The sequence below is a fragment of the Xenopus laevis genome, chromosome 4L, assembly GCF_017654675.1.
Source record: "Xenopus laevis strain J_2021 chromosome 4L, Xenopus_laevis_v10.1, whole genome shotgun sequence".
Classification (NCBI taxonomy): Eukaryota; Metazoa; Chordata; class Amphibia; order Anura; family Pipidae; genus Xenopus; species Xenopus laevis.
The window spans coordinates 24061046-24088499 of record NC_054377.1 but is presented as its reverse complement, the minus strand read 5'-3'; the positions used below and the strand labels follow the sequence as shown (position 1 = coordinate 24088499).

The window sequence follows — 27454 nt, the reverse complement described above, 5'->3', positions numbered from 1 at the left end:
GCATGCGCATTGATCAATCCGCGCAATAGCGCAGTCATTATTTATCGTGAGGACTGTTCGGCTGCAGTCGGCCATTTCCGTGAATCGGAGGCAAGCGAAAAGACCGGACGTTCGCGGAACCTTTCGGTGATTTCCGGAAGGCGTCGGGCGATTTCGCTTTCAAAGCCGACTGGTTGTCCCGAAAGATTGTTCGGGTGTTTCCGGGAAGTCGTCGGTTCTTTCCGGAAAGACTGAATGGATGGAACTCAAGCTGCCAGACTTGGCTTGTCAGAAGCGGCTGCAGCTGTAGCTGCGGTGGCAGCTGCTGTGAGGGAAAGTCCGGAGGTAACCTCGGTGACCGTAATGACAGGCCCAGACGCAAGGAATGCAACAGGAAACGGCTACACTGGTAAGCAAAGTTGCTTCTCCCCAAAATGGACACTAGATGGCGCAGTTTTAGAACTATTTTGCCTGCTCGCTGTAACTTTGTAATGGTATTGCTCATATTCTAAAGTTTCCACCATTGCAAGACCTTTCAGTCACTATTTGGCAATACAATGCCCCTAGTACTGTACCTGACTCTCCTTCCATTGTAAACAGGAGCTCAGTTGTGTTTTTGACCATTGCCACTAGAGGGGCTCTCTCTCTGTGAATAGTTTATCTAAACTCCAGGCTCTAGTTTAGTTTCTTTAGTTTTGAAGAAAACATGGGGTTTTAGTCACAAGTTTTCTAACCATACAATGTCTACATCTGCCAATCTGTATATATGTGCTGTACAGGCCGCTGGTATCTCCCTATCTTGTGTTATCATGGGTCTTCTCACTAATGCCATGACCCTGCAGACTCCACCACTGTGGCATTTTAGAGGGGAGACATCTATATGATTATATATATGTGCTGTACAGGCCGCTGGTATCTCCCTATCTTGTGTTATCATGGGTCTTCTCACTAATGCCATGACCCTGCAGACTCCACCACTGTGGCATTTTAGAGGGGAGACATCTAAGGTTGCCACCTGGCCGGTATTTTACTGGCCTGGCCGGTAAATATGATGGTTGACCCCAATGTTAATAATAGGGAAAAAAGATGACTATATAGGAAGACCGGTGTTTTCTTCCAGAAAAGGTGGCAACCCTAGAGACCTCTCAGTAAGTAAAAAATAAGCCCACGATTAAAGGGATCGGTTTAGGGTTCTACAACCTACAAGCACCGGTCTAAATTAACCCCAGATGGAAGGCATCAACTTGTGCCCATTGCAGAGAGCAGCATCAGGGGCCCAACCGAGCCCTGTCCCAGGTCCCCATTGCAGGTTGTGTCTCTTGTTGCCCTAAACTACACATCTGAATAACGTGAAAATTAGGGTCTGGGAAGGGGACGAGAGCAGGTCGGGACTGAGAATTAAAATAGGCCCTGGCATTTCAGGTACACAGAGGCCCAATCAGCCCACACAGATGCCCAAACAGCCCCCACCAGCCCACTGAATACTGACTTTCTATGGCACCTTATAACAGCCCCTCTGGCATTTGCCAGAACCCACAGATTGCCAGTCCGGGCCTGGACGATAGGACACCTACAGGCCTCCCTCTCTTGCCCCTCTTGAATATAGGGCTGCCTAACTCATGCAGAATTGTATTAAATGAATGCTATAACCCTGAACAATGTAGGTCTATATACAAATATATTGCATAAAACAGCTCATATGTAAAACCCTGCTTCATGTAAATAAACTATTTTCATAATAACATACTTTTTTAGTATGTGCCATTGGGTAATCATAAATAGAAAATTGCAATTTTTAAGAACTATGATCTGTCCCCCTGGGATAATACGATTCACATTGCACACAAGCAAACCAAAGGCGCACATACTTGTTAGGTCACATGAACTTCTGTCTTTTGTTTCCACGCTTCTTCCTGGTACAGTTAGAGTTGTAGTATTTCTGGTCAGGTGATCTCTGAGGCAGCACAGAGACCATCACGAAATGGTGGTTCAAGGCAAGAGATGTAAAAGGGCAATATATACTATTATATATACCCCCACTTTGGTGAAATTCTTAAATAGGCCTCTTAATCTGATATGGTTAAGTATTCATTTTGGGGGCAAGTTACAGGCCGATTGTGACCTATTTTTGCATTTTGCTCACTGTGTTCTGCATTGTACATGACCCCAAATGTCATTAGTCTAAAGGTGGCCATGCACGTAGAGATCCGCTATTTGGGGATTTCACCGAATGAGCGGATCTCTTCCTGATATGCTCACATTGAGGTGGGCGATATCGGGCTGATCTGATTGTGAGCCCTAGGGGCCAGTGATCGGATCATAATGTAGGTAAAACAGGCGGTCGGATCACGGGACTGCATCAACGAACAGATGTTGCCGCGATCCAACAGGATTTTTAACCCTGCCCGATCTACATCCAGCTGACTTTCGGTCAGATGTCGATTGGGGAAGCCCATCCGAAGGCCCCCACCCACGGGCCGATAAGCTGCCAACTCTGTCTGTCAGTGTACGGGCTCTATCTTCAGAATGAGACTGGCACTTTGGCAATTTTCTTGAGTTTCGGCGCATGCGCAGTTGTCGCGAAACAGAAAATTGCTCCAACTTCGCATGCACCGACATGCCTGCCTCATTCCGAAGATTACCGAAGCGGCTGAAGATGGCGCCCAGTGAACTCCGATGCCTGAATTTGCACCGAGGGGTAAGTAAAACGTTAGGGGCATTTGTCCGGGGTAAAGCTTAGGCTGGGGGGAGGAGGGAGGGGGTCTATGTAGGGTAGGGGGATATGGTTTGTTTTAAGTTTATAGTTGAATTCTCCTTTAAGGCTATGGGAATTGCAAACTAATATTTGATTTGTACCACTAGAGGTCACTGTTTCCAGCGTTGGAGCCCCAGGAGAAAATGTATTCACCACTTCAGTGGCGGGCGCTACCTCCCTCTCTGATCATGTCCTTGTAAGTATCCTCTTGTACAGTGCTGTGCAACTGATGGCCCGTGGGCCGCATGACCCCCCCCTTGTGGCCCCCACAAGAAAGTCTGCCTGCTGTGAATGTTTACCTTGTGTGAGCTTTAAAAGGGATCAGTATCCAATTAATCTATAGTGGGCCCTGGGTGTCAGGTTCAATGAAGGGCCCTAGAAAACCTAGTCTAACCATTGTATAATGTGCTGACCAAGCCGTCTCTTTAGAGGGAAGCCCATATGCAAATAATATATGACTGAAGTGTGACTAGTGGAGGGTAACAACTGTGCTGCCATAATGTGATGATTGTATGCATATCTGAGATGTAAATATTCAGCCCTGTCTGGCTGATCACATCCACAATGAAGTCATCCCACACACCCTTTTCTCTTCTTATAAGGGATTATAACACAACCGGAGAGCTAAGGAAGCTGATAAGGGAGTTTGATGCCCTCAGCAAGCAAAAAATATGACGGCTTAGTGCCTCAAGAGGCAAATTACCAGAATGATCCTTTTTTTTTCTCTATTGAAGACAGACCGAGCAGCGCTGCAGATAGGAGACAGGCTGAGCACAGAGAAAGCCACATTGATCGTTGTTCACACCGATGGCAGTATTGTGGAGACACAGGACCTCAAAGTCCCCTCAGCTCCAGTGACCCCAGGTACTTAGTGAATGATGGAATCATGTAGGGAATAATGGAATCGAACTTTCAAAGGGTTCAACAGGTCTGGTAATTTATAGCAACCAATCATCACTGACTTATCACCATTTATGTATTTCTAACGTGACCAACTTTGATAATTCCAGATTACATCTAAATGATCATGTTTGTGGATCCACTAAAGGCTATTAAAATATGTGTTCTAGACTATGGATGTCCATTTGTAATCTCAATATATAGCCCAGCAAAGCTGCTTGCCGCATATAATAGGCTTCCTCTATTGTCTGTTGTTTTAGGATCAGAAGGTTCATCTACTCCCTTATCACCAGGGCCAGAGAAAGACGGCACCAAATACAATTGGGACTCTTCTGTGTATGACAATGAGCTGCCAGTGCGGTGCCGGAGTATCAGTGGCACCTTGTATAAGAACCGCCTGGGATCTGGTAAGATTTCTTTCTTCCTGTTAGACATTCCTTAATGCCTCAGTCCTATTTGTTGAATCTTTCCAAGCACACTCTGTCTAAAGATGCATCTCCATATGGCACTGCTATATATTTAGGATATGTTGTCCCTCTGGGTTCTGCAGGAGGAAGGGGACGCTGCGTAAAACACTTAGATGGATGGTACACCCCCACCGAGTTTGAAAATATGGCTGGCCGGGCCAGCAGTAAAGACTGGAAGAGAAGCATCCGCTATGCTGGCAGGCCTCTGCAGTGTCTCATACAGGTAATAGTGGGTACTGTGTGTATGTATCTATTGCTAATATAATATTGGCCGGATATTTTTACAGTCCCAGCAACATATTGTCAGACACATTGTCTTCCTAGTATGCTTCTCTAGCACCTGCAACGCTTGCTGTCACTATCAATTTTTCAGGATGGGGTGCTAGAACCTGTTTGTGTTTATATACACTTTTAGGACACTAACAGAAGTTTGAGCATGTACAGTAGTTATTAATGTCATCAACTTATTCCAATAATCCTATAATAAACACTTGTGTTTGCAGGATCGACTGCTCACCCCTCACGCTGCTTCCTGCACATGTGCCGCATGCTGTGATGACCTCAGCTTGGTAAGTGACACTAATAGTTACATAGTTAAATCGGGTTGAAAAAAGACAGTCCATCAAGTTCAACCCCTCCAAATGAAAACCCAGCATCCATACACCCACCCCTCCCTACTTTCACATAAATTCTATATACCCATATCTATACTAACTATAGAGTTTAGTATCACAATAGCCTTTGATATTATGTCTATCCAAGAAATCATGCAAGCCACTCTTAAAGGCATTAACAGAATCAGCCATCACAACATCACCCGGCAGTGCATTCGACAACCTTACTGTCCTCACTCTAAAGAACCACCTACATTGTTTCTAATGGGACCTACGGAATAGGAGAAGCTAAGCTTGCTTATGGAAATGGGTCTTCAATCAGCCAATTCAAAGACCCGGATCACCTGATAACCCAGTGTACATGAATGGGGTAATTTTTCAGTCCAGAACTGCATGGGATTGACAATCCATGTTTGTTGCAGAATTACACTAACCTGCACATAGTAACTGGAACAAGCAGCTTCCCTCCACCACCTTAGATGATGGTTTAAAACATAACAATGTAATATAAGGAGTTGATTTAAACTTAAATAAAAAAATCTTCATTTTAGCTGCACATAAAATAAAAATACCCCCACTTTGTTCATGCTATGAAAAAAAAGACAATTGCATTTTGCAGGCAAGAGCCTATTTGCTCAGGCACATCTCATGAAGCAGAACAGTTATTTTAATATATTGTGATGACTTCAGCACATTCCAATGGCTGGTCACATTACAGATTAGTCAGTATAAACAACCCTTCTTTCCCAGAGAGAGCAGGCAGACATGCCCCATAGTCCATTGTGCACAAGGTAATGTTACTTTTGTGATCGGCAGCAGAAGCTGAAAAAAATCAGAAATGTGCTTGAAATTTGCTCCTGCAGCTTATCTGTTTTTTCCTTTCAACTCTTAAAGATCTCCTGTGAGCTATGACCCAAGCCACAAAGGCCCGAGCTACCATATTGAGAAACAAATATACACCTGAATGTGTGAGATTAGGATAAGTGTTTAAAGCATAATATAAACCCTGAAACCAGCCTAATGTAAAATTTCTCAGACTGCACTAATATAATGAATTTTGTAACCACAGCGTCAGCTGCAGGTCATTTTGGCCACCTGTCTGCAATCAGGACAGACTTTCTCACTTAGAAAATGAACTTAGTAGAGTCATCTGATATTTCTCTAATTTTTACTTTATAGGGAAGGACTCCACAAGCGATTTTTGTCGCGATCACACGCAAGCGTTTAGTCGCAGCTCGTCGGATCGTGACAAAATGGCTCGTGGAGTCCTACCCTTACACAACCTGGTAAATACCAATCCTTAGGAATGAAATTGAAAATCACTGGGTGGTTGCGATAGGCCAGGCATTTTTCAGCCAAGAGGAACACTGAAGAACAAGGTCAGAGGTTGTTCATGGGTACAATTCACATTGTATTCACTGGACGTCAACCTGTAAATTCATTTTCTCAATACTTGCACAACAGTGGATGCCTTGCAATTTCTAACCAGGCTTTTCCTACCCGGCAGAGTGGTCCTGTGAGGCTGTTCGTCCCTTACAAGCGACGCAAGAAAGAAGGTGAACTGCCAACTGTTCCTTCAAAAAAAGCCCAGACAAAAAACATCACTCTTCTGCCTGCCACAGCCTCCGCTACCTGTAAGTATCAAGGGACGGAGGGATGGGCCGAGTTCCCAATGCCTCATCGTTATCGGAACAAAAGCAGGGTTCTACTCTTTAGGACTCGATTTATCTTTAAAACCTGTTTTATGCTTGATTCAATAACCCTCTCCACATACCTCTAGCTGGCATGTTGACTAATGGCACCAGGTCTTATAGGTACAGTATATTGTTTAAAGAAATGGTTTATCCCAACTACACACCCACAAATATTTTGTAATACCTGTGTAGAGTACTGCCTCCCTATGTTAATGTGGGCTAATCTGGGTTTTGTTATATGCTGCCGCAGTTCAGAACCGTTATCATGGGCCACACAATGGCATAGAAGTTAGCATTCTGCATTCACAGCAGAGGGGTCTTGGGTTTGATAAAGACCAGAGCACTGTACACCCACCCATGTGCAAGTTCCCTTTTCTAAAGGTAAATTGTTACCCTCCCATAGTCCAAAAGATTATGGATTTATTAACTTTTCATGAACTTAGACTAATAAGCTCCATTAATGCATTAAAGGGGATCTAAACCCAAAAATGAACTGATTTAAAGTTACTCAGAGTGGTCCTTTTGAGTGAGCACTTTTGCAACTCTTTTTTGTGGTTTCTGAGATATTAACAGTTTATAACTTTCAGCCCAACAGCTCTATTTGAAGGCACCCAATTGTCTATGCATTTTCTGTATTCAGTTAACTCGAGGGTTTCTGATGAGCCAAAAACCTGGTAACCGAAGTCTAAAACTGCTAAAAGGATCCTATCTGTGCCATTTAGTGCCGTGCAACATATGCATAATATGCCTTGCTCTACTCCCAACTCTGAGTTTGTTAACTGCATTTGCTGCCAGATTTAGAGCAGAGAGCACTTTGCGCTCTGCTTTATGGAGAAATTAATGGCACTTCTGAAGTGGCTGCAGTTTCTTTGCTTTACATGCATTATACCTCCCGGAGGAAGGTGCTAAAATAGCAGACGCTGCGCACAGCTGTAAGTGCACATAAAATGATCAGGAATGTTTTTTATTTATTTATTTTTTTTTTTTAAGGTACATTTTATTGATTTTAACCACACAACAAACAAATACAATATGGTAACTGGTAGAGTGACTTTGGATTGGTGTCGGGTCAGGTGTAGGCATATGCAAACAGAAAAATACAATCACTTACAAGTTACAATTGTCGGTATGCATGTGGGAGTAGATGGTGGCATTAAACAGGTTGCATCAGGTTTAAGAAGCTAGGTTAGATGTTCAGAGGGTCCAGGTCACCCCAGTCCCCCCAAATATTGTCAAACATCATATGCCCCCCTTGTTTTATAAGTCAATTTTATGAGGGGAATTTTATGAAGGCCTTCGTCTACCAACTGTCTCCCCCCCACAGTGCATGATCATTGCATTCTTAGCATTGAACATGAGCGTGCATAACCGTACTCTGGCTTCATTGGTGGGTAGTACCCCTAGTAAACAGACTACTGGGTCAACTATCCGTGGCCTACCAAGTTCGTTCAGTTGGGTCTCCATTGTTTAGACCAGAAGTCTTGGATGGGGGACTGGACCAGGCCATATGCATAAAGTTGGCCCCAGGAGATTTGCCTTGTGGGCAAAAGATGTCCTGCGTCCTACCAAATTTCTTCAACTTGAGGGGAGTAATGTAGGTTTGGTGAAGGAGCTTGTACTGTATAAGTCTATCTTTGACCAAGATTAGGAAATTGTCAGTGTCTATGTTGATAGTCGAGTCCCGGAATGGCCTGCACCCAAAGGTAGTAAGCTACTTTGATTGTTCCTAGGATCTCTGTGTATAAAGTTTAGATAAGAGTTTGGCACAGGATGGGGAGTAGAGGGGATCCTCTAGTGCTATTGTGGTCACTGTATGGGAGAGGGTATGGAGTGCGCTTGAAAGGAATGCCTGAGTTGGAGCCAGACCCAGCCGTGGCCAATAGGTTAAGTCTTGTAGTCAGTGTGGATGGGGTAGAAGATAGTTTTTAGATGTTTGAGACAAGGGGTCAAATTAACTAAAGGGCAAATTTTCACCAGCAAACGCTCCTCCACACTCCACGCCACTTCGTCAGAAGTTAATTCACAAGCGCATATGCTAATTCTCTAAAATTGCATCTCAGCATCTCAGCAGCCGAAGTTTCGCTAGCGTTAATTCGCAAGCACCAGCATTTCCTAGCGATCTTTCTCTACCATTCAATTCTGCCTTGCGAAACTTCGTTAGTACTCTTACACTTAGGGCAGGTACATATAGGTCATATAGACGTCTTTATTAGAGATGTTGGTGCAAATGCTTGAAGTGGCCACTTATTATTACACATGTCCAAGGAAACAAAATAAAGACAAACGAGATCCTCTAATGCCCTAGACATGAGCCCACCCTAAAACAAATGTGGCATGCCTCTCAAATTGGTAAAAAAAATTCACACAAACATTTTTAATAGTTAGAACTTTTGAAGGCAATCCCGCTTTAAAATATGAAAAAAACGCTAGTGTATTTTAAAACTTTTATGACTTTCCGGCATACAGGATATGAAGTCACTGACATAAGATTGAGGAAGATTCAGCTTCATCTTATCATTTCGCCAGGTCTAAGGTGGCGAAGGAAACTGTAATAAATTTGCGGAGTAATGATCGTTCACCTGAGCAAAAATTCGTCCTGGCGATAGGGCGCAAAACTACGCTAGTGACGGTCTCTTTCACTAGCGAATTGTCCTCTACTAGCGATGTCCCTGCTGATTGAATTTGTCGAGTTTTCGCTAGCGAAGCTCTTTAGTAAAGAGAAAAAATCTGGTATGAAAAATGGCCTGCTAAAGTTATTATGAATTACAGTGCTAAGCATCCTGGGAACTGTAGTTAAGAATCACTTTATGGCTTGTATTTAAGATGCTAATCTGACATGTGTAGGTTCATTTCTTTTCTTTGCAAATCAGCCAGCCTGTAGCAGCAACTTTCCTATGCAAAAACATGTAGCATGGTGAATTTATGACTTATAAACCAAGCTGGGTAACTGTAGGTAACCTTTCAATCTGTAAATTCAGAAGAGTGTATCTGGCTGCTGTAATGCTGGTTTATCTCCCTGCAGTCACAGTATCAACCTCTGGGCAGATCACGGCCACCGACTCCCTAGCATTTGAGAGAGCTGCTACTGCGGAAGCGTCTGACATCCTTTCTGACAGCCCACCCCAAGGAGATGTCTTCACTGGGCCTACAGGTATGCACTTACATTTCCCCTGGCCACTATTCCTTTCTTTTTTTGTCTCCATATCCTAATCTTTTTTTCTTCCTTTCATTATTTTCCCTTCACTGTTTTTTCTCAATGAATGACAGACGCGCTGGTGATAAATGTGCGACTTCACAGAGCTAAATATATATACCTGGTGTGATGCCTGTACCACTGCCACCCACAGGTGCAAATTGGAATCAACACCATGAAGAGAAGCGAGCACAAAGCTCATTTCGACTCTGACACGTTTTTTTCTCTCTCTCTGCATCTTCAGCTACTCGCTGTTCTCTCTCTCGTTTATATTTTTTTATCCCCACCTGATATGTCTTCCTCTTAGTATATTGAATCAGTTACCCTTAGGGGGTTATTTATTAAAGTCCAAATGCCAAAAACTCCAAAAATTCAGGGTTTTTTTTACTATAAAGTCCGATTTTTTTGTGAAAAAAAGAAACTTGCATTTTTCAGGATTTATTATACCCCTAGGATGGAAAAAGTCAAAATGCGAAAATCCGGCATCTCAGACCTGCCGAGGTTGTATATAACCTGAGCTCATGACTAAGTGCCCTTAAGTGGGTGTGAAACGCGTAGGGCGGATGGAGATAATTTTTTAACTTTGTATAAATAAAATATATTTTTAACTAATCCTCTCTGGTCCTGTGGATCCGTTTGAGTGTCGGTCAGCCCTGCTTCCATTTATCCTTTGCTGTATCGCTCCCTAAAGCTGGGGGGTCTGGGGCTGGAGCACCCAGACCACATTCACTATTTGATGAGTCATTTACTTTATTCTGGAGCACCATGTTTCTCCTAACTATTGCTAGGTTGTATATAAGTCAGTGGGAGAAGTCCTGAAGATATACTGATCTGCCCTTGGTTTTGTGCAATAAAGATTTTGGGAGGGGGGGGGGGCCGACCCTGTAAACTGTTCTAAATTGAAACATTTAGTTGATTATTTCTTATCTTTGTCCCTGCTGAGCCAAATCTCTGAGTTTTATTAAAGGCAGCTGTTATAGTAATAGTTGCTAATAATACAGGGATACTGCTGAGAAATGTATCAACTAAATTGTAACAGTTCAGAGTTTGAACCTGAATTACTGAGCTGCCAGACTCAAACACCAGAGACAGGAACATTCAACTTAAAATGGAAAAACAGTAAAAAATAAATCTTGGAAAGTAATTGAAAAAAGTCTTTATTTCTGGGGAACAATCTGAAAACAATTGAACTGAAAAAGTGTTTGGAAGGTGAACAACCCCTTTAAATCAGTAGTTTCACATTTTTCCCCATTATGTCTCTACCTGTCAAGCCCTCCAATTGCTAACTGTATTATATTACACCTATTATTGTTGATTATGATTTGGCTTTTATGTAAAGTCTATGGAAGATGCCTCATTCTACCTCATTGGAGGGAAACGTACAGCACTTTCCATGCCGGCTTAATTAATACAAATAAACAGATCATGCTCTTGGAGCAGGGTGACGTAAGCCCATATGTTTTAAATTAATGGAAAATTAACACTAATGATAAATAGACTATATCAGTGCTGCCACTTTTACGGCCTGCACTTGATTGTTGAGGGTCTGACAGGCCCACCGGTATACCAGGAAAACTCCCGGTGGGCCCAAGTATCAGTGGGCCCTCATGCTGCTAAACATTTGGCTTATTTTATGGCCGTTCCCTATTTCTATGAGAACAAAGCCTAAAAAGATGGAATAATAGATTATAGTATGTAAAGAGACTACGAGAATAGAGGTTGAAGGAGGATAGGAAGAATAATACTACTGAGAGTAGGCCCCTGGTCTAAGGTTGTTTGGGTGGACCTCTGGTGTCCCAGTCCGACACTGGGGGCTGCTATGTGTTATAGGCATTGCATATACAGAATATATAAACAGCATTTTGCTTCACAGTTACAATTCCAACTCCGTTACAGCATATGAGTACTAAACCCCTTCCCACAGTCAGTAGCTCTATGCCATATGAGGTACAGCAGCATCCAAGCCCAGAAGCTAATGGGTATAATTGTCTGCACATATCAGGTTATAATCATAATTTATTGCCACAGAATCTGTTGGGCAACAGAGTCAACATGTGGCCATTGTAAGCGGTAGAGATGAGACTGGGGTACAACAGCAGCAAATAACTGACTGCCTTGGGAAAATATTACCCTTATACCTGTCTGTATAAACTTGTGAGCTTTCCCTCGTATGGTGAGTGCTGTTAACAAAACTGTTTTCTCTCACCACACCCAAATATGACTACGTTGCGCCCATGTCTGTAACAGGAGTGTAATAAAATAGTAAGCCTGTGGGTAATGAAGAAGAATAAAGAAGTGATCTGGCAGGGAGACCATTGGTGTCAATTGATTGACAAAAGCAGCACAATACCTCATTGTATTTTTAGGGAATAAGGTACATAATGGGAACATATGTTTTTCAGTCCACATGCAAGCCATTCTCATCTGCTTATATAGTTTTGTCTAACATGTTTTTCTATTTTTCACTTTTTTCACAGTTTTGACTTCACCTGCTTTAGCCCTTGCTCCCAGCACTCCTACCAAAGAGTCCTCCCCTGCAGTGGTAAATGGGCTGGAAGTATCGGAGCAACAACGGCCATGGCTTTACATGGAGGAAATGGTAAATTCACTGATCAACACGGCTCAGCAGCTAAAGTCTTTCATAGAGCAAGCCAAGAGTGAGGCTGCTGCTGATAGGAAGGAGGTAAGGGTGAGCCTGTGCTTTGGTAATGTCTGTTCCATTAATTAGGGAGTCTGACATCAAGCTGCACCAATATGTATGTGTTTACCATATTTTTAGACTGCTGATGGGTTTGCACTGTTAAACTGCCATATTAATCATTGACAGAAGGAGGTGTGGTGACTCACTATGTAACGCACTTGAGAATACTTGTGTGAAAAATGTGAATGCTCTCATCCTGGTTTATATTTATGGCTTCTGCTTTCTATGTCATTTTAGCTCTAGTAATCTGTTACCTAGGATATCTGCAAATACACTAAATGCACGTTAATTGTAATTCGAGAATAGGCATTCACAAATTTATATCTAGGCATACAGAAAATGGATTTCATTTTTATGGATTCTCATCAGGGATCCGGATATAGAAGGAAATAGGTGTGGATGAGTTGGAGTGCAGCAGCATCCATGCTTTCTCAGCAAAACATATACAGTACATATACAATCATCTGTGTTTTGGTCTTGTGGGCTACCATATTACCATAAGGTCCACCCCCCCATCCACGGGATATGTAAAAATGTATACTTAAGGGGAGTAGCCTGCAGCCTATAGGTTTTATTGTGGCAGTGAGCATCATTCATTGAGTAATTAATATTATTTTATTTGCATAATAAAGATGAGATCTGGCCAATGTAAGTATAATATTAGTGAAGAACTAATCAACTACCAGTCCTAGTACTCATACTTCTAAGGCTGTAATGCCAGTGGCGATTGATGACCTGACATGATGTCTAGACCATTTGCCAAAAGGCAACTTTTATTTCTCTGCATCTCATTTACACAGGATACTGAATCTTTTCTGTATATTAGAGTCCATAGCAAACTTTTATGTTGAATCCGTCTGTAGAGGATATCAAGAACTGGTAAAGCTTGTCCATAGCCTCTTCTCACTGCTTCTCATAGAACCGAGCCATTTATTATATGCTAATTGGAAGGGAGCAGGGAAGGAAGACATTAAATGAGCATAAAAGGCCTTTTTGGAGGTATTCCTTTTCCCATTTGTGTTAGTAGCAAAAAGCCTACTAGATTTAACCATGTACCATATTGCACACATTTGTACATCGGAAGGGTCAGTGTATTTGTTTTGTCTCTAAGGGTTACCATATCTATAAACAATCCGTTAACCTCTATGTCCCATAGATGCCAAAAAAGTACCTAATTTTCAGAGTTAAAAATTTTGTTTCTCGAATCAAACAGGGCATTTTGTCAGTGCATTTTCTTTCCAGTGCCCTTACATAGTGTCACATCAGTGGGATTGCAATACTGCATAATAAGACACCAATAAGTTCTCGTTTATTTTGAAAGGGTCCAATGCTAGCTTCAAACATACACACATGCACATATGGGGGCATTTACTATAACCCTAGGCACAAGTTTTAGAACCCACAAAAGTTGCACAACAATGCACCCCTTGAGATGAAAGGGGAACTCCACACAAACATAACTTAAAGTTGTTTTTTTTGAAAAGTAAACCTCATTTCAAGCAACTTTGCAATATACATCAATTAAAAAATATGCAGACTTTTCATGATTTTTAATGGTTTGGAAAAGTTCCCTAAGCCTAGCCCCCTGCTGATCTGTATGACTACTTTGCTGAGCTGGCTGACTACTGTTACTTTGTATCAACAGCCATCTGTCCTTAGCCTGCATCCTCCAAACCCCACAATTCCCTGCACACGTGATTTCAATAAGGAACTGAACATCCAGGGCCGCTCCGGCCATGAGGCAAGGTGAGAATCTTGCCTCAGGCGGCACGGAGCGGCCAGTTACCAGGGGCAGCAAAAAGCCGCCTCTGGTAACTTTAAGAGCCGAATTTCCGTTTTTTAAAACGGAAATTCGGCTCTTCTAGCGCAGCGAGCGCAATAGCGCTCACTGCACTAGCGATGCGGCCCTCCTCCACCCGCTCCGACGCTGGTAGTTAGAAGAGCGGAGCAGGAGGAGGGGCGGCATTGGGGCTGCTGCCTTAGGCGGCAGCAGCCCCTGAAACGTGCCTGTGAACATCGCAATGCATTGTGGGTTATGTAGTTCCTGCATGCTGTCTGTAAGCTGTGGACAAGTTGTTACAAATTGTAACATCAGTGTTTAGTCCCTCCTTCCCTGCCAGGATTTCAAATAATGCAGAGAGAGAAGAACTGTTAAACAGCTGGGTTTCAGCATAGAAAATGGCATTTATTCATACTTATTGAAGAAACCAGTAACTGTAATGGGTAAATTATGGGTTTTTGTATTATGTGGGCCTCGTTCTCAAATTTTGGGTTGGAAGCCCCAGTTCCCCTTTAATTTAAATAGCACTTGCGTCTGGGTCCTGGCTGGTACTGGAATAAAGTGCAAGGCAGCCTTTGCCCTTGCTGTCTGCCATAAGGCAGTAAGGCTTCTGTTGCGGCCTGTGCTTCCAAAATTAAGCGTTTGAACATCTTGGGGGTACAGTGCTGTTGAATATAGTTATATAGTACTGTATTAATGGTTACACACAGGTCTCTGCACTTCATTTTGGAGCACAAAGACCTGCAGCAGTTCTGAAAAAATGCAGACAGGCCCACTGCTATTGACTAGAGGTTCTATTTGTGAACTGCCCCTTCTGCCTTTAGTAAATGTTCATGTGCCACCCATGTGATGCCGATATAAAAAAAAACCTGTGCAGCATTTACAAAGAGGCACATCCTTTGCACAAAGTGCTTCAGCAACTTGCAGTACAGGGATTGACACTGTAATTCTGGGGAAAACATTTTAGTAAATGAGAATAAGGTGAGTAAATGACCCATTTTTCCTTTTAAAAATAATTTTAGAACTCCCAATTAGTTAGATTTGCATTGCTTTAATTAGGAATACATCTTATCATCCACCACCCTCATCTCTTCCCAAATGAAATCTTAAAGCCCCCTTGCATTTCAGTGACACAGGTCAGAGAGATGATCTGTAATTAAACCCTTAATCTTCTTAAAGGACAGGTCCCATTGTGCCTGAGACTTGGCTAAATCTTTAACTGCCCAGAATGATCAGCTCCTTTTTGGGACCAAAGTGAACAGATAAAATCCTTCCAAATGTTCTGTGCCAGACTTGGCAAGAAAACCTGAAAATATAATTGGCAAAGCATTTTTTTTTACAAGTATAATGAGATGGTAGTTCAGTAAGCTACTTCGATGGTAGCAAAATATAGCCCTAAACTTTAGTGAATGTGTAATAAATCTGTTTCTGAAATAAGGGGTCATTTATGTGCAATGTACAAATCACCAAGTTTTGTTTACCCACAATTCCACTGTAATTGCAGTGGTGCTCCAAGTTGTTTGCACCACAGCGGCACCCAATGCCTAAAAAAGGACACAACTACACTTGCGTTTTTTGATGCAAATGATGCAATTTTCCACCTAACTATTTCCAGGTAGGATTGTGCCTCTTCAAAATTTGCATCCAGTTTGCTGGTCACAGGTGTGATGCATATATTGATGTAGGGTGCAGGGATCCCTGGAGTTACTGGCAGATTCACGGTGTAACTTTGCCTCCTTATACCCCTCAAAATTGAACATGTAAGGGGCTGGTGGGAGGACACCGATGTTCCTTCACATATCCCTCCTAGATTCATCGCTGACTTACGTAGCGGGCATGTGGCAGGTCTCCTGATTGTGGCCTTTTTTGCACTTTACACACCGCATGGGGCATTGTAAGTAAGGCCTATTACTTGTATATATCCGCTGTTTGTGACAGAGATGGAGAGAAGCAGATGAGGTGTATGTGAAAGAAGGAAAGAAGCAGATCAGGTGAATATGGGAGAGAGAGAGAGAGAGATGGAAACAGTTGAGGTGTATGTGAGAGAAGGAGGTGAGGTGTATGTGAAAGAAGGAGAGAAGCAGATCAGGGGAATATGGAAGAGTGAGAGAGATGGAAACAGATGAGGTGTATGTGAGACAGAAGGAGAGAAGCAGATGAGGTGTATGTGAGAGATGGAGAGAAGCAGATCGGGTGAATATGGGAGAGAGATGGAAACAGTTGAAGTGTATGTGAGACAGAAGGAGAGAAGCAGAAGAGGTGTATTTGGGAGAGACAGCGATAGAAGCAGATGGGGTGTATTTGTGTGAGAGATGGAGAGAAGGAGATGAGGTGCATGTGAGAGAGAAGCAGATTGGTTTATGTGGGAGAGAGAGAGAAGCAGATATGTTGTTTATGAGAGAGATGGGGGAAGCAGTTTGGGTGTACTTATGAGTTCCTGTAACTGTACAAGACAGTGCCAGACACTGAGTGGAATGGACAGCTCACCCACCTATCATAGATAAAGTATTTATGAGCGAATATGTGAGTATGCCACTAAATATAAAGAAATTGAAGCTGGAGTGGAGCAAAGCCAATAAATACCCTAAATTAGAAAACATTTTGGACCCCATTTGAAAGAAAAGTATGTGGAAACACTTTTAATGGTTCCATATTTAAACCTCAGAACACCCCTACAAAGTGACTGCATCGGTGGCAGTTTGAGCCGTGAAGGAAAAGAAAGCCCAGGGTGTAGCACAGCACTGAGCCAGAGACGTGAGAAAAGGCTATAGAGTCAGGCTGCTGTCAGGTGCTATTCTGAAATGCCACAGTGACACGACACTTGGTTATTTTGAGTGGTGCAAATGATGCAGTTCTGATGTAATCTGTGTAATACCAAAGCTGCTTTGGTGTCCTCACACAGTGCACAGGCATCCAGACAGCCTAGCAGTAATATGATGGGACTCTTTAATCTGCCGCCACTTGCAGCAGCCTATGCACTTTTAAATGGATTCACATCACTGGAAGTGTAGGGCTGCCCTTATTAGTTCTTGCAATAGTGGCTTGGATTTTTTTTCCCTAAAAGTAGGGCAGTATAACGATTTAGACCTGTGGCACATAGTCATGTCAGAGGACAGACAGATTTTTTTCTCAGATATGGCCACATTTATTTGGCACAGCCTGAAGTACTCGTTACAGTAAGGGGCAGATTTTATTAAGAGCCAAATTGAAAATTCAAATTGAATTTTTGAATTCTTTTTATGGTCAAAACTGTCAAATTCGACTAGGGAATTGTCCAATATTTAAAAAATTTGAATTGAATTTTCAAGATTTATCATACTCTGGCACTTTAAGAATTTGAATGTGACTATTCACCACCTAAAACCTTCCTTATTCATGTATAAGTCAATGGGAGAGGTCCAGTGACCAATTTGCAGATGTCGAATTCGATTCGAGTTTTCAGGTTGGGAAAGTTAGTCCGAGTTTTGCATATTGATTCTTTTAATAAATGACCTCCCAATCGAATTTCGTGTAAAATCAAAAAAAAAACTCATATGAATTCGAAATTCGACCCTTGATAAATCTGCTTCTAGGTGTATTATATAATGAATAAAGTAAAAATTTAAGGATATTATAAGTTAACGGGGAGTTCCATGACCATATAAAAGTACGAGGCCAAGTGTTTTTATACAGGTCGTGGAACTCTGAGGTGACTTCTAATATCCTCATATTTTGCAACAGGGGGTACTTTATTTATTATAATACACAAGTTTCAGTGAGTCATGTGACACCACTACTCACCGTTTATAACTGATGACATCAGTACACACTGTTTACAAGGATATAATTTACAATATATTCATGGCTTTTGTGTATTATAAGAGTTGTATTTATAGCAGTTATAGAGGAAAGACATAATGGCGATTCACTATAAACCCATTTTGTACGGGTTCCTATCTATAAAGTTATGTTTAGCTGGTTTCCTAGTTATTCTTTAGATGGCACCTTAGAAATTACTGTCCTTTAGGGCAGCAGCACTAAGGTTACACTTCTTCAGGAAAACACTGGCAATGAGAAGGGTTGTAATTAGGGTTGCCATATTTTTTTCTTGCTGAAAACGGGCAGGGGCGTGTCAGTGATGTCGGGCTGGTAACATTGGGGGCTGGACTCTTGACGTGGCGATCAGCGATGGCCAATGTCCTGTACAGATTTCATAATTTGGAAATACGGACAGCAACTTTTTACCCGGCAGTCCTTCCAAAAACAGGGCTGTCCGGGTGAAATCCAGACAGGTGGCAATCCTAGCTGTAATTCTCAAAAGCTACTTCTGGTCCTTAAGGGGTGGTTCACCTTTTACTTTTAGTATATTATAGAATGACCATTTTTTTAATTGGTCTTCATTATTTATTTTTTATAGTTTTTGAATTATTTGCTTTCATCTTCTGACTCTTCCCATCACTGACCCCATCAGAAAAAACAAATCCCCTGTAAGTCTAAAAATGTATTGTTATTGCTCATTTTTATTACTCATATTTCAGTTCAGACCCTCTCCTATTCATATTCCAGTCTCTTTTTCAAATCAGTGCATGGTTGCTGGGGTAATTTGAACCCTAGCGACCAGATTGCTGGAATTGCAAACTGGAGAGCTGCTTAATAAAAAGCTAAATAACTTGAAAACCATAAATAATAAAATATGAAAACCAATTGCAAAATATCTCAGAATATCACTCTCTACATAATAGATCCCCAACTAGTAGCTCCTGAGCAACATGTTGCTCTCGAACCCCTTGGATGTTGCTCCCAGTGGCCTCAAAGAAGGAGCTTATTTTTGAATTCCAGGCTTGGAGGCCAAGTGTACTGCCAAACGGAGCCTCAATGTATGTTGACATCCACATAGGGGCTAACAAATGGCCAATCACAGCACTTATTTGGCACCCCAAGAACATTTTGCGTGCTAGCGTTGCTCCCCGACTCTTTTAACTACTCGATGATGCTCAAGGATTCAAAAGGTTGGGCATCCCTGCTCTACATCATACTACGCAAATGTGAACAACCCCTTTAACATTTATTGGGCCAATTGGAGGGATACTGAGTTCAGGATTCTCCTTGGGTTTTTGATTAAATACTTATTTATTAACAGTGGCATTCAAATATAGTAGATTGACTGAACTGTATGACGGGGTTTGCCATCCACACGGATCTTACAGAGTTGCTCAGAACCAAATCTGCGCAACGTAAAAGCCAAATCAGACCCCAACATACTACTATTGTGTGTACGACCCCTGTACCTCCGATTATTAGGGGGCTTGACTAAGAAATCTACTACTGACAGAACAATAACCCTCAAAGACCAGTTAATTATTATACATATAATATTGACTTAGATACGCTCAGGCTAAAAATACGAGGTTGATGTGTTAGTGAGAATTTTCAAGGTAGGAATTTGTGTATTTCTGTGTAAACCACATTTGTAATAGCCAAGGCCTGTCCCCCTTTTTCTTCTGAAAGCAGCTGAGGTTGATCCACCAATCAAACTAGTTATTTAAGCTCTTCTGTTTATACACTGTTTTTTTTGCAGCACTAAGGGGCAGATTTGTTTAGGGTCGAAAGGCAGATTTTTTTTTTTGCTCAAAACTCTCAAATTCGAATTGTGAATTATCCAAACTTGATTTGAGGTTTAATTTGAATATCGAGATTTATCATACTCTGGCACTTTAAGAACTCAAATGTGACTATTCGCCACCTAAAACCTGCTAAATTGCTGTATAAGTCAATGGGAGAAGTCCGGGGATCAATTTGGTGATGTTTGCAGCCTTCCTGACATTCGAGTTTTTTTAATTCGATTTGAGTTTTTCTAATTCAAATCAAATTTTCGATTTGAGTTTTTCTAATTCAAATCAAATTTTCGATTTGAGTTTTCAGGTTGATTAAATTTGTTTTCATTCGTATTAATGAATTTCGATTGCTCGAATTTTGAGTTTATGGGAGTTTTAAATAACTCACATGAATTCGAAATTCGACCCTTAATAAATCTGCCCCTAAATCCTAAGTTTTTCTGCTTTCTAGTTATTCTGTACAATAAAATGTATTTGTTTAGCCTTCAACATTTCTTTAATATTGTCTGTTTTCAGTTTACCAGCCACTTGTTCCAGCAGCCAGAAGAAATTGATGTAAAGCAGGAGATTCTTCTTAGGGTAAGATTATTACTGAAATTGTAGTTGGCCAGTGTCCTTCCTAATTGGTACTGATGAATTGCTCTACCTGTCTTCTCCCACAGATAGCATGCCATATTTATACCCTGATGCCTCATAATAGTGATGTCATAGGATGGCATGATGACAGAGTACTTGTTACACAGTTCTATGGGGTTTGCATATTTTGACCAGAAAAGGAGTTTGATATACAATGTATTGGTTTCTTTTGACTACTCCAGTTTCTTCCCACAGTCCAACAACAAATACATTAAAATCATTGTTTGTGAGTAAAACTGAATTCACATGGGCAGATAATGTTGGCTAATTTGACCAAGTAGTGACTATAGTGGCCAATATCTGCCAACGTATATTGTCCAAAAACTTAAATTCCAAATGAAATCTGCTGGAAATTGTGCTGATTCTGATCTGTCCTTGATTGTAAATCTTTTTAGCTACTGATTATAACCCAAACAGCAATGGAATCATCAGCAGAACAGGTAATGGGCTATCCATCTGATCCAAACATTTAAGCAACTGCTGAATAACCGGATCAAAATCCAAATTAGCCAGTTTAGCCAGTTTTGTGTCTGGGTGCAATTTTGGCATTATGGGCACCCATTGTTGTTTGAGATGGGGAGATCCAAGCTCTCATTTATTGTAGCCACAGACACAGGTATTAGAGCAAAATGGCACCCCTTAGTGCTCAATTACAGGGCACTTCATCTACTGCAAGAAGACCAGCAACACAGGGAATTTGGTGAAACAAGTAATAAATTGTATTTGTACGTGATATACAGGCTGTTTCACTAAATTCCCATTGTTGCTGGTCTTCTTGAATGCTACATACACTCTTTTACTGTGCACCTAGGTATAATAAACAATATATATATATATATATATATATATATATATATATATATATATATATATATATATATATATATATATATATATATATATATATATTGTACATTATATACACAGCCAACCCTATTTATAAACACACATATATTTTAAAATATATATATACTGCGTATGTTTGCATTGCCCTATATAATGTTAGCTCTCAGATGAGTGGCAGTGTGAATGCAGTGTCATAGCCCGGTCACACATTGATGCACACTTCCCTCATTTCTCCCTCTGCATTTCATTACCCTGCTATTTTAATCCTCTAGAGTTTCTCCCTTGTGTAAAAGTTTTCTTTGCCAGTTTCTCTGCCAGTTCCCTTTTCTATACAGATTTATCTTTTCCAAATGATTTGTATATGTTCCTGTTTAGCCATTCTTTGTTTCTACACTTGCTCTCTTCTTCTTCTTCTTCTTCTTCTTCCAGTTATGCAATCATTCTTAACCTATGGGTGGGGACTCAATCCTGGGTCCCCACGCTGTTTAGACTGGGCCTCCATGCTCTTCAGATTGGATCCCCATGCTCTCCTTTAAAGGGGACCTGTCACCCTAAAAATTCCATATCCTGTTTCTTTTAGTCTTGGAATTCAGAATCACATGAAACAGGCAGCAGCCATTTTGTGGACACTGTTAAAAAGGCAAAACATTTGATCATGTCAAAATCTTGTTAATGCATCAAAATTGGGCACCTGATTAAATGTAGGAGACAGAGGGTAAGGAGTGCAGTAGTGATACCCGTGGGACCCACTAGTTTACCCGCCGGTCGGGCGGGTTCGTGCCGACCCCACCATTTTCTGGCGGTGGTCCGGGTTGAGCTCTAATTCCTGCTCTGCCGGGTTATGAATTCCGGCTTCATTTTATAAAGAGGTGCGCCTCCTGCCCCGCCCCTTTTGTGACATCGGCGGGTTGGCGAAGGGCGGGTTAGGGTCAGGTGCAGGTCAGATTTTATCTGTCCCGCACATCACTAGAGTGCAGTTACACCTAGGAATCGCAGAATGGAAAGTAATTGCCTGCCCCGCCACTATGCCTAGAAAAGGGGCAGGCAATATATGATTGACAGCTGAGAGTTTTAAACAAGTTTATAACCGGTTGTTTTAATAAAAAAAATTATACATTTTCAGGTGTGGGTGACAGGAACCTTTTAAAGGGTTGGTTCACCTATAAAGGAGAAGGAAACCCTGTTAAAAAACAAAACCTGTACCCCCCCACCCCACTTAGACCCCCCTCCCTCATCCCCCCAGGCTAACTGCCCCCCTGGGGAAATGCCCCATACTTTATACTTACCCCTCGTCGCAGATTCTGGGAGATCATTATGTCTGCGCATTCGCAGTAGGAGCAGTTTGCCGGTTTACGACAACTGGGCATGCGCCGAAATTGACGGAGATTGCCGATCTCCCAGTCATCTTACCGAGGACCCAGAATATGTATGCTTTTAAAGGAACAGTTCAGTGTGAAAATAAAAACTGTGTTAATAGATAGGCTGTGCAAAATAAAAATGTTTCTAATATAGTTAGTTAGCCAAATATGTCATATATAAAGGCTGGAGTGACTGGATGTCTAATTAAACAGCCAGAATCCAACTTCCTGCTTTTCAGCTCTATAACTCTGAGTTAGTCAGCGACTTGAAGGGGGGCCACATGGTACATTTCTGTTCAGTGAGTTTGCAATTGATCCTCAGCATTCAGCTCAGATTCAAAAGCAACAGAAATGACCCATGTGGCCCCCCCTCAAGTCTCTGATTGGTTACTGCCTGGTAGCCAGGGTAACCAGTCAGTGTAAACCAAAAGAGCTGCAATGCAGGAAGTAGTGTTCAGACTGACATGTTATATATCAAATCACTCCAGCCTTTATACATTACATTTTTGGCTAACTAACTATATTAGAAACATTTTTTATTTTGCACAGCCTATCTATTTAGCCAGTTTTTATTTTTACACTGTACAATTCCTTTAGGACAATGACCAGCATTGGTGCCTGCTGGAGAGAAGTCCGCTGCCATAATCTGCGACAAGGGTAAGTATAAAGTATGGGGCATTTCCTGGGGGGGGGCAATTAGCCTGTGGGGATGAGGGAGGGGGGGTCTACGTGTTTTTTTTTTTTTTACAGGCTTTCCATCGCCTTAGCAGCTTTTCAGTTGGTCTTAATTTTTCTTTTTTATTGTTTTTGAATTATTTGCCTTCTTCTGACTCTTTCCAACTTTCAAATGGGGTGTCACTGACCATATCTAAAAACCCATGCTCTGTAAGGTTACAAAATGTATGTGATTACTCATCTTTCTATTCCGGCCCTCTCCTATTCATCCTCCAGTTTCTTATTCCAATCAGTGCATATGACTAGGGTAAAATGGACCCTAGCAACCAGCTGAAACTGCAAACTGGAGAGCTGCTCAATAAAAAGCCAAACAATTAAACAACAAATAATAAAAAATTAAAACCAATTGAAAAAAGGAGCAAAATAATTTTCCATTATACAATAACTCTTTGACTGGGCTTGTAGTTCAGGATTGGCAGCAACCAAAACGTTCTGATCTCCTTGTATATGCCGGCCATTATTGTTCATGCTATGCAGGGGGACAAAGTAGCCATCTGCATTGTTTGCCAGTACTGGGTTTGGGGTGCAACTAGCAGTATATTGACTATAATGGGAAGTGGGGTGCTGTGGTTACTGCAGTTTTTTTGTGAGTGATGCTGCTGTGAGGCTAGAAATGGTGTAGATAAATAACAGAGCTGACAGGGATGACAAATATTGACTGGTCCTCATGATAGTAGTGTAATTCTGTACTTGGGTTTGAGTTGCACATTTAAGGAGACATTTTGTGTAAAAAATAAGAACATACCAATGCGTTAAACTTATTTAGATATAGAAGAATTGTAAAAGAAAGTAGAGTTTCAGGCTGATTTATGGAATATTTCTCCAAAAACCCTAATAATCCCTTCTTTTCCACTTCCTGCTTCCTGAATTCACAGGATGTGCAGGGATGCACTCAGCCCACTGCACTGTAGGACAGGAACCAATCAGTAGCTAGCAGGACCTGCCAGGGAACTGAAGCATGTCTGTGCATGTGTGACTGCAGGGCTGTGATTGGCTGTTCCCCTTCTTACTGTGATTCAGGCAGGGACTGTTAGGAAAGGGGCTATTTTTAAAGATTTTATAAATTTTCAGCACTATGTTAAAGCAACACCATATATTACTCATAATTGCCTACAAAATTAGGGTTTTTTCATTTATCCTTTCTTGTCCGCCATTAGAATAGATAATACCATCTATTTTTACTCTATCGGTGCATACATATATACACAAGAGCTGTTACGATATATATAACCCATGTTGTGCCTACAACGAAAGAAGCAAGACACTGGTATTGTAATCACAATCGCAAATTTTGTTTTGCTTCCCCCACTTTGGGTGCAGGCTTTTTCCTTGCAGTGTACAGAGATGTTTAATATGTTAATGCATTATGATGAAGTGTTAATTACAAACGTGTTGCTGTGTATCTGGCCCGTCTGACACCCATTCTTTCCTGTCGCCTTCATAGCAGTCCTGTGTTAATTGCGGCAGAGAGGCACTGAATGAATGTAATGGCTGCCACAAAGTCAACTACTGCTCCATCTTTTGTCAGCGGAAGGTATGGGGAACGCAAACCTTTGAAATATGAAATCTATAAGGTCAATGATCATTAGATTCACTGTGCCAAGTTATAAATATATGGTTAGAGATCCAGTCATGCAGCATAATAGAGCAGGGCATATGAAGATACACATGATAGCACAATAAGCACACATTAAATATATTTTATTGAACAATTTACAGATGGTCTTGTTTTTTATTATTTTGTGATTTCGGAACGATTCACATTTTTTTTCTCCTGCATCTTTTAGGCTTGCAATAACCGCTACAGTATCTGTTTGCTATAACAGCTGTCTAGTTGCTAGGGCTTATCTACCCTAGCAACCAGACAGTAGCTGGGAAAGATGAGTAGTAGAGGGCCATAAAAAAATTTAAATGACAATAAATGTAAAACCTCATCTGTTTTCAGATAGCTTAGGTCAGCAATCACACAGAGCTTTCACTTGCAGGCTACAACTCAAAAACCATAATAAAATAAAAAAATGAAGACCAGTTGAAAAGTTGCTTAGAATAGTCCTGTAACCTTAAAAAAAATACCAGGATCATGTAATGTCTGCAGACTCCAGAGCTGATTTTCTAATAATAAAGTTATATGGGGTTATATAATAAAAGGCACTAAGTTTGCCATGGGGCAATAACGCATAGCAACCAATCAGCAGGTAGCATTTAATGGTCACATGTTTAAAAGAAAACACCTTATTGGCTGCTATTGGTTACTGCTACTGGGCAAGCTTTGAGCCTTTTATTACATACTAGACATTAAGCCCGTTAAATTAACGGGCGCTAGAACATATGTAGTCAAACATTCGCCAGAGACGGTCCGTGGGGCACATGCGCAGTAGCGCAATCCCACGGACACAGGGACTGGACGCAGAGACACTTCAACTTTATTATATAGGATGGGGGATAAATTCTATCTTTTTGGGGTTATATAATATCTTATATGGGGTTATATAATAAAAGGCACTTAAGTTTGCCCAGGGGCTATAACACATAGCAACCAATCAGCAGGTAGCATTTAATGGTCACATGTTTAAAAGAAAACACCTTATTGTTTGCTATTGGTTACTGCTACTGGGCGAACTCCGTGCCTTTTATTACATATGGGGGATAAAATCTTTTTGATGTTCTTGAGAACCTGGACCATAAATGTGAGTAAATACAAAACATTATGGCTCTGCCATGAAACCTCACTCTTGTCGTTATCGGGGCACTGGAACAAAATGAGATTCTGAGTGTTTTGCTACCCTCCTAATTTCAAGCATAGTGGGCTGGTGGTAGTGGTGTAACTAAAGAGGAAGTAGACCCCGCCAGTGCTGGATTTACATAGCGGGCACCCCTAGGCCCACTGCCATTTGTTGCCCCCTCCCCTTTATTCGGGCACATTTTTGTCATTGGGACCAGAGCAATAGGTATTGGTGCAGGGTAAATTTAAAAAACGATCATATCTCCTGCGCATCCCCAGTGTTTCAGAACCAATGTGGGTGTGGTTGAGCAGCATACCGCCCCCTAAAATCCTGCTGCCTGAGGCCTGGGCCTTGGTGGCCTTTCCACAAATTCGGGCCTGGACCCCACAGTCGTAGGGTGGTCCAGACTGTGTGTTTTGCTACCTCTATAGCTAATAAAAAAAGAAAACGACTCCACAGCCGCCCTCTTACCTGCGACGAGGAAGGGGAGCGCACGTTGGACGGGAGTGGGTGGAGTCGGGCGGGAGTGTGGCTGATGCGGGACGGGAAGTCGGCAGGAGGAGATTTTTTTTGCAGGGGGGCCCGGTGCACTCTAGTTATGCCTCTGGAAGGTGGCAAAACACTCTGAATTCCCACTCCATTTGCTTCAGTCATAATTGCTTGGACCCTGCCAGTCACTCAGAAACTCAGCAGTAGTGCACTGGAAAGGCTAAGCTGATGGGAGGGGCAACAATGAGCTTTTTACTCCTGCCCACTGAGCAAGCGGAAATGCCACAATGTCCCTTTGTGCCATTGCTGTAAAACAATTATAAATAGGCTGTAGCTCACATGTAGGTGGATTCTCCTGCAAGGTGTCCTGTGTCCACACCCAAATTGATACAGTCAGTATTATAATAGAAAGCAGGACGAATCCAAGGCAGTAGCTATGACTGCAAAGTGCTTTTATTGGGGAAAAATGCTCCACAACATGTTTCGGGCATTGGCCCTTTTAAAGGGCATTTCCGCTTGCTCAGTGGGCAGGAGTAAAAAGCTCATTGTTGCCCCTCCCATCAGTTTAGCCTTTCCAGTGCACTACTGCTGAGTTTCTGAGTGACTGGCAGGGTCCAAGCAATTATGACTGAAGCAAATGGAGTGGGAATTCAGAGTGTTTTGCCACCTTTAAAAGGGCCAATGCCCGAAACATGTTGTGGAGCATTTTTCCCCAATAAAAGCACTTTGCAGTCATAGCTACTGCCTTGGATTCGTCCTGCTTTCTATTATAATACTGACCATTGCTGTAAAAGAAATAGAATGAAAGTCTTTTGGGAATGATTAACTTCTAATTCTCTACAGGACTGGAAGGATCACCAACATCTGTGTGGCCAGGCACCCACTCTTTCAGTTCATGCAGAAGAGGCACATGTTACAGAAAAAGATCCGGTCTAATGGATTTCCCATCTCATGTGACTTTCTTTATTGTTTTCTCCTGACCAAAAAAAA

The 27454-nt window shown here is 41.7% G+C and overlaps 1 protein-coding gene across 2 annotated transcripts; it reads left to right on the top strand.

Annotated features, from left to right (window-relative positions):
- The first annotated feature begins 62 nt into the window (after positions 1–62).
- deaf1.L (DEAF1 transcription factor L homeolog) lies at positions 63–27445 on the top strand. 2 transcript variants are annotated; one of them, XM_041589985.1, is made up of 12 exons: positions 63–388; positions 2842–2930; positions 3469–3598; positions 3895–4041; positions 4185–4324; positions 4605–4670; positions 6223–6349; positions 9432–9560; positions 12080–12285; positions 20194–20256; positions 24700–24786; positions 27308–27445. In XM_041589985.1, the coding sequence occupies exons 1-12, from the start codon at positions 235–237 to the stop codon at positions 27398–27400; spliced, it is 1431 nt and encodes a 476-aa protein (XP_041445919.1). In that variant the 5' UTR covers positions 63–234; the 3' UTR covers positions 27401–27445. The 2 variants fall into 2 exon arrangements, with proteins under 2 accessions (XP_041445919.1, XP_018113048.1); XM_018257559.2 differs by having other exon boundaries at positions 24697–24786.
- Positions 27446–27454: the final 9 nt, after the last annotated feature.